This window comes from Histoplasma capsulatum, genomic scaffold (assembly GCF_000149585.1).
Source record: "Histoplasma capsulatum NAm1 scaffold_4 genomic scaffold, whole genome shotgun sequence".
In the NCBI taxonomy this organism is placed as follows: Eukaryota; Fungi; Ascomycota; class Eurotiomycetes; order Onygenales; family Ajellomycetaceae; genus Histoplasma; species Histoplasma mississippiense.
The window spans coordinates 2761610-2768878 of record NW_001813979.1 but is presented as its reverse complement, the minus strand read 5'-3'; the positions used below and the strand labels follow the sequence as shown (position 1 = coordinate 2768878).

Sequence of the window (7269 nt, the reverse complement as noted above, 5' to 3'; positions counted from 1 at the left end):
GGTCTCGCCGACCCCATCAAACCGCACAAGCGGCGACGTATCTAGCACCTCAGAAATCTCATCCACAATGTCCTTTCCAATATCCCCAATCCACCACATCGGAATGCTTTTCCGCGACCGATGAACCAGCACGGCCCAGAACATCATGACGAACAGCGCCAGAGGCTCGCGGCCCTGGAAAGCCGCAGCCAGCTCCCGGCCACCGACAGCGAGGATAGTATAGAACATTCCCTTGAACTTCCCATTGGTCGCGTCGTCCATGAATGTATATTTTATCTGGTCAACGGCACGTTTGTAGGCAGGTATTTCGCATGCGACTCGCACATTGCTGTTACTGCTGCTGTAGTTGTCATAGCAGTCCGTGCTGTTTATCTGGCGGATATTATCACCACTATCACCATCACCATCGCCATCGATACTCACCTCTATCATATCTTCTGGTAGCCTTACTGGCACGCGCATTCGCTTGATGAGAAACTCCAAGCGCGCAATGGCCAGCTGGGTGTCGATGTCGAGTTTATGCATTAGCTCCGGCGGAAGTGAGGGAAGGCGTTTCACAGCACCAGCGAGAGAACAAGAGGACCGGTTAAGCCAGTCGAGGTTTGGGCGGTTGACAACGAAGGAGCCCACGTATAACGCCATGGACGTGCCCAGGGTTTCGAGAATGCAGATCTGGTACTTTGGGTTGGGGAACGTGAGATTGAGCACGAAGGTAAAGGAGGCGAAAAACAAGAGAGCAGACAGTTTCTTTGGAGTGATATTGGCATCTACTTCATCAAGGGCCTGGCGGAAAGCAGCATTGGCTTTGTTTGAATACTCAAGTGCTGCGGATTGGTATCGGTATCCATCCTTGGTTAGTATTAGAGATTTATTGTTGGGGTCCGATACCTGCTTTGCTAGGTCGATGGCGGCGAGAGCAAAAACATTGTTTAGGAGATAGTTGGTCTTCATGCAAATACGGGGAACGACATTTGTTAAAAGAAAACTGCAGGCGGGAGAAGTGCAGACACATTGCCATGTTTTCGTCAACCAGCGGTGAAGGAGTTCGAGTTCTAAGGTTCTGTTTGACGTGGGCGTGCTTGAAAAGGTCAGAGGAGAAGGGTTTGAGATTCCTGAAGATGCGCTGGGCGAGACCGGCCGGACCAGAGCTTGCAAGGCCGTTGAGCTGTTGGACGCCCGTTTTGATGATGAGGGGGGCGATGGGGATGGGGTTATCGGCGGTCTTTGGCTTTGGGAACTGGCAGATGAGATTTCATGTCGAAGAATGGCCCTTCCCCGAGGTGTGGCATTGTGCGCTTCTACCACCGCAGTGTGAGTAGATGGATAAACACATTGGAGATTTCGGATGCGACAGTTTGTGCATATGGGCTTCTGCTCGTTGCACTATCGGAAATCCGAGTCAGCACGGTCTGGAGGATTGATCACCCAGCTGCCATGAAGCCAAGCGTCTCACTGAACACCTCGATGCAGGTGCTGGTTCTTGGCTATTTGCCGTACCTTGACCCTTCTCCTCTTACAGCTGGTGCATCCCCAGCGGGATTTTTTGTGTGCACCCCTCTTCCGCACCTTCACTTCCATGGTGAACAGGGCTCTCTCTTTTATAACTTATCGTATCCCGGTACCGTAGCCCGGTACCGTAGCCCGATGCCGTAGCCCGGGATCACGAGAATAAGAGGTGGGAGGTCAAAACTAGAGGGACCTACGACGGCATCAAAATCATAAACTCCGGCAAAAGGTCGACCACTGGGAATGAGAGAAGCATGGACAGAGGAGAGGTTTTTACACGGAATTCATGGTTATATTATGGAGTAGGCAACTGAGCCAGGAGGTTGAAAATGAGGGTGTTTCGGAATCCTGTGGAGATTCAATGCGCGCTGTCGTTGACTGTCCGGCAAACTTTAAGAGATGCACGGTTGGCTGGATAAAGCCGCGCGAGAAAGGAATGTAATGTTGTTGATGATAAGGCGAGGCTTTGATCCCCTGCTAGCGAAGCAGCTAGGCGACATTTTTGGATTCAGCCCGCCTCCCTTGCTACCGAAGTCAAAAACGATGGAGAGGTGAAGGATATTTAGTTATGAGGATTTTATAATTACTAAAAATCGAGGATTCGGATAGCTACTGTACGAGGCGTTAAGTATTGGCAACCCCAACTACATTTCTGATACCAAAAGGCACCATGATTGTGGTGAGGGTGGCCAATACTTACGGCCTGACACTTCAGATGGCGTTGGCCCAAAGCCATTAAACTTTCCCAGATACAGCGGCTTGATCAGCCGGCCAATTGCAGCCAAACGTGACATCGTTCTCTGAATCTCGAATGAAGATATCTTGTTAAAATATGAAAGAACAAAAGGAAAACCATTCCATGGTGGTGCGCCATTTGCGCACTCCCGACCACTGACAGCCAGAGCACGCCCCGCTGAAAGAACGACAACCTTAACAACTCGTAAAGTCGTGAAAAGTGCGGGGGGTGGCGTGTGTGGAGGGCATTCGAGCCAGTTCCGTGCTAAACCCAAAAACATCTCGATACGAATTAGCAGTATCCCTTCAAAAAGAAACGAAGGGGGAAAAAACCCCCCTGCGCTCCCCGTCGCTCTCAAACTTTTGATTTTTACAACGAACCTTAAAAAAGTAGAGGATTGAAGCGTCGTCCCCGCCAGAGTAATCGGAATCGAATTCATACCAGACCGCATCTCATTCTAGAAAGAAGAGAGAGGAACCCAGTACGCTGCGTATTGCACTAAAGTGTCATACAACCCCCTCCTTAACTCACCCAACCCTCCAAAGGGATAGAGAAGTAAGGGGGAAAAGGGATGGAGGGATGTACACACAATCTTCGCAACGGCTCTCCCAGGGAGGGGAAGGGGGGAGGGAAGTGGGAAACAAAGTCTCCGCACGACCCCGGGTCCCCTCCCTCCGAAGTTTCTGATGCCTGATTGCGGACGTGTTAATAGGTTTCACGCCGGGCCCTCACGGGCAGCACCGACTCAACGCTCTCTCTCTTTCTCTCTCTCTCTGAGCGCTGAGCGGGTTGTGGGGTTTGAAGATTACTCCGAATTTCTCATTTGCATATTTTCATGATTGGGGATCAATCAAGGACAGATGGCTAATCCCTCCCCTTCTCTTTGCAGAGGGGAGAGGAGAGATGGATCTGACGTGTGTAGCAAAGAAACGCAGCTTTGGCGAGGACGACGCTTGAAGCAGAAAAGAAGAAGAAGAAGAAGAAGAGAGGAAGATAACAGAATGAGTTTTTGTTCGTGACTGTGTGGGAAAGAGGCGCTAGGATAATTCTGCCCCCGTACACCGCTTTAGCTGGTTTGAACTGGATTACTCATCAACTTCAAGTCATCAAGATTTCTAGACTCGCAAGCATCTCGAATGAACAACTACAACATATTGCGTATTATAATATCCCAATATATGCGCATTCTCAAAGATTCTGTTCTAGCAATAGAATGCAGCTCAAGAGATGGAGGCTTCAAACATAACGGCTATATGCTGATTCAATGAATGTTCAATATAACCAGATGAATACTAGTAGTTAGTACATAATTTTCTGTTCTAAATGAGTCATCTTGTATGAAAATCTTCCCAAAAAAGGAAGATATATATATAACTATCGCTTAGAAAACGAGAGAGATTGTTATACTCCTGAGCTGTTATTGATAGGTTGAAACAAGTTTCAAGTCAATGGGTGTGGGACAGACAGCCTGTGCCTGTGGGTGTAACAGAGCGCACCTGCACGGTGCGATATCCCTCCCAGTACCTAGTTGCCTGGTACTAATTGGATTTAGCAATCATCATGTACATACATGTACAAGACACTGCAGTTTTCATGCATTGAACAAGCTGATGAAAATACTGCGTAGAGAACCTTTAATTCAAGGTTCTTGAGAGCCTCACACTGCCTCAGCCTTGAACGGAAGTGGAGCAGGTTGACGCAGGTTAAAAATAGACAACGCCGTGGGACCATGTGGGATGTTGGGTTGTCAGTGTGGCAGACCACTCGCATCACGACAAATCCTGTTTGCCATCACTGTCACTGTTGGTTCCTGTGCATATGAGGCAGGATACTTTATTTGGCCAGCTGGGGAGAAGAGAGAGCGGGAAACGGGGTAGATCTGGTGGTAGCTTTAATAGTATTTATCCGAGTCAGCCTTGCGAACTTGAATTTTGGGCTGGCAAGAAGAACTGCCTCAGCAGCGACTATGCAGAGATAGAAGAAAATTGGCCCCCGATTCCACTGCACAGTTCCGTTGCTCAGCTCTCCCACTTCGACGAGTTACTACTGCTAATCATAAGGTAACTAACCCTTCAGCAGATGGCGTAGTCAAGGAACCAGAGTGCCCTCAAACCCCCAAGCCGTTGAGCAGCTCAATGTGAGCGGGGAGTTGGTCCCGGGGCTCTTTCGGGCCCGCCCCTAAGCTCTGCCGCACCTCCAGGTCTGCCGCTGAGCGTGTGTCAGCCGCTCGCTACCTCCGTTTGCTGCTGCTGCTGGTGCTGTTTGTCCACTCCACTGCAGAGCACAACAACTGTTCTTCCGCTGTAGATTTGTTCCTCTGCGCTCTCAGTCTGCACTCGTTGATTTGTTTGCTTTTTCTTCTAGTACTCCCTTGCTATTTCAAAATCTCGTCCTGTCCAACCATCGTCCCAGTTCGCCGGGGTTACAGCATCTCCCCGCTGGCCTTTCATACCGCGTTTCAGATTTGCTTCCAGGTATCCCTCCTGCCCGAGTGAAACTTTTACCCCAAACTTTGTCTCCTTCTCCCTCTTTCATCCTTTCTCTCTCCGCATCTCTCTCCCCATCTCTCTCCTCTCCCTCTCCCTCCCTATCTCCATCTGTCCCCTGTTCCTCACTCTCTTGTTTTCCTGCTGCTTGTTGTTGTGGTTGTTGGAAGGCCCCTTACGCAGGAAACGGAGGTCTTTGTTGTAATCCCCGTTGCAATCCCCGTTGCAACAACCGTTGGACAATCCTGGATCTCCCAATTGATACCGTCACATTCCCTTTCTGCTCGACAATTTGATCTAATTATCGTCGCCGTTCGCTCCTGTCTGCGCGGCTGTGTAGTACAGCCTCCCAACACCATCCAACCAAACCTATCTCGAACACCTTTTTTTTCGCTACTCCAACCACCCTGCTCCCACCCCTCCCTCCCTCCCCTCCCTCGATCCATATAGTTAAGAGGCGTCGGGCTCCATCCGGGAGCGAACCGTCAAAATTCCTTCCAACCCGTCGCGGGCCTCTTTCCTGGGAGGACGGCCCTTCGACTCCTCGAACCGTAATTCTACAACAGGTTTCCGTGCAAGAGAAGGTTATATCAACTTTACAGAACCAGAGTCAAAGATGTATCGGCCAAACTCGCGCTGGACGTGGTCGTTCGTCATTGTTGCTTGCGTCCAGGCTGCTATTATTCTTGGTTTTGAGTCGTAAGTTATTTTCTCCACTTGGCTGACCTTTTTTTTTTTTTTTTTTTTTTTTTTTCTGACGTCAAAGCGACATGTATAATTTGTTTTTAATTCGATTTCATTTTCACTCATCTTCAAATCATAGGTACGTCTTTGCACGCTTCCAGTCCGAACTCAGAGGCAATTGGAGCAACACAGCTACGTCGAGAACGATCCCGACTTTCTTAACTCTCTACATCTTCGGTTTTGTGTACGAGCTTGTTTTGACCTACGATGCGCTTCAAATGAAAAACACCATTCAAGTCATTGGAATATGTATTTGCAACGTCGGCCTGCTTATATACGGCGCTGTGCAAACAGACCAGATTCGAGACGCTATCTTGCAGCTGAACGCTGGTAAAAACATTGACAAGCAAATCTGGCCCGACTTGAAGCCGTTCCTTATTGCTATTCCGATCATCATTGGTCTGGGAACTGTGTGTCTGAGTTTCATCGCCTGGAAACTATACGATGAATTTGCGTGGACCATTTATAAGCATATTAGCGCCGATTTGCGAATGAAGCGGCGATACCTAACATACCAGGTAGGGCTTGTTGAGATGAGTCACGTTGCCGTCTCATTTCTTCCTCTTGATTTTTCCCCCCATTAATAGGTTTACTAGGATGCTAATTCATCTCTTTCTATATGTATAGATTTATATTGCGCTCTTGAAATTCGACTTCTTCTTTTTCTTAGGTTTCACCGTCCAGTTCGTCGTCATTGTCACCGACAAGAAAGCCACCGAGTATATCCTCACCATTATTGCCATCCCTGTCACCATCCTTATTCTCCTAGGCGCTGCCTGGTCCACCCGTCGTGAGAATACATTGGGGATGATTGTTACAATAGTAAGGACCCACCATCATCCTGCATCAATTATTCCGATCCCACCTTATCTGCCCCTCAATTAACTAACAATTCTCTTTTCTCCCTTTTACCAGCTCCTCTTCCACGGTGGCCTCGCCTACTTCCTCTTCAAGCTCGTGCGAATGTATACCCCGCCACGCATGGATTCGTATAAAGCGGCCCGCACGTCCCTCACCTTCTTCACTGTCATCACCATCGCCCTGATCATCATGACCATCGTGAACGCGTGCATCTGCACACGCAACTTCAACAAAGGACTGAAGCGTCATTTGTCGAACCGCAAGGTCATTAGCGATGATGAAAAGCCAAATACGATGGAGATGTCGTCGAATATGCCGCCAGGTGGGCCATTGCCGATGCGGATGACGATTGATTGATTTTGATGGGAAGTGTGTCCCTTTATTATTATTCTTGGTTTCTTTTTCCGTGTTCGCTTTGCTCGCCTTCTCTTGTTCCTTTTCTTTTACCCCCTCTATTGTTCTTATTTCCTTATATCTATCTACTGAATTAGCTGTTTGGATGGTTGTTTGGCTATTGATATTGGAGTAGAGTGAATGAAGACAAATACGGAGCGAAGAATCCTACCTTTTCAACCACAAAAAGATTGCTACGAAAAGGACGAATGAACCCATACACCAAAATTATACCCCCGGTTTTTATCTTACCATACATATCTATATATATATTATAATACCCAAGAATCTTCAATTTCCCTCTTTTTTTGGCTGCCCTCTCGTTTAACCTTTATGATGATCTATCTACTTAATCTATTCTACCCATCTTCCCTATGGAATAATTTTTCCGGATTACTGTCCCTCCCCCATCTCTCTCTCTTCCCCGGCTTTTTCTCATTTTTATTTCTCTTTCAATATTTTTTGTCGTCTTTTCCTCTGCGCTTTGTTATAACGTATATTTATATATTTACATTTTTTGCAGTTCCTACTAGCTTGTTGTGG

The 7269-nt window shown here is 47.9% G+C and overlaps 3 protein-coding genes across 3 annotated transcripts; 2 read left to right on the top strand and 1 right to left on the bottom strand.

The window, feature by feature from the left end:
• Positions 1-16: 16 nt before the first annotated feature.
• HCAG_04834 (predicted protein) lies at positions 17-951 on the bottom strand (the record flags this gene model as incomplete). The annotated part of the gene is made up of 2 exons (XM_001540944.1): positions 17-41; positions 155-951. 2 exons carry the CDS (start codon positions 949-951, stop codon positions 17-19), a joined length of 822 nt encoding a protein of 273 aa, XP_001540994.1.
• Positions 952-1254: 303 nt separating this feature from the next.
• Positions 1255-1653, top strand: HCAG_04833 (predicted protein; the record flags this gene model as incomplete). Its single annotated transcript, XM_001540943.1, has 1 exon — positions 1255-1653. The coding sequence occupies one exon, from the start codon at positions 1255-1257 to the stop codon at positions 1651-1653; it is 399 nt and encodes a 132-aa protein (XP_001540993.1).
• A 3691-nt stretch (positions 1654-5344) lies between these two features.
• On the top strand, positions 5345-6690 carry HCAG_04832 (conserved hypothetical protein; the record flags this gene model as incomplete). Its single annotated transcript, XM_001540942.1, has 4 exons — positions 5345-5427; positions 5552-5990; positions 6100-6294; positions 6388-6690. 4 exons carry the CDS (start codon positions 5345-5347, stop codon positions 6688-6690), a joined length of 1020 nt encoding a protein of 339 aa, XP_001540992.1.
• Between the last annotated feature and the right edge of the window lie 579 nt (positions 6691-7269).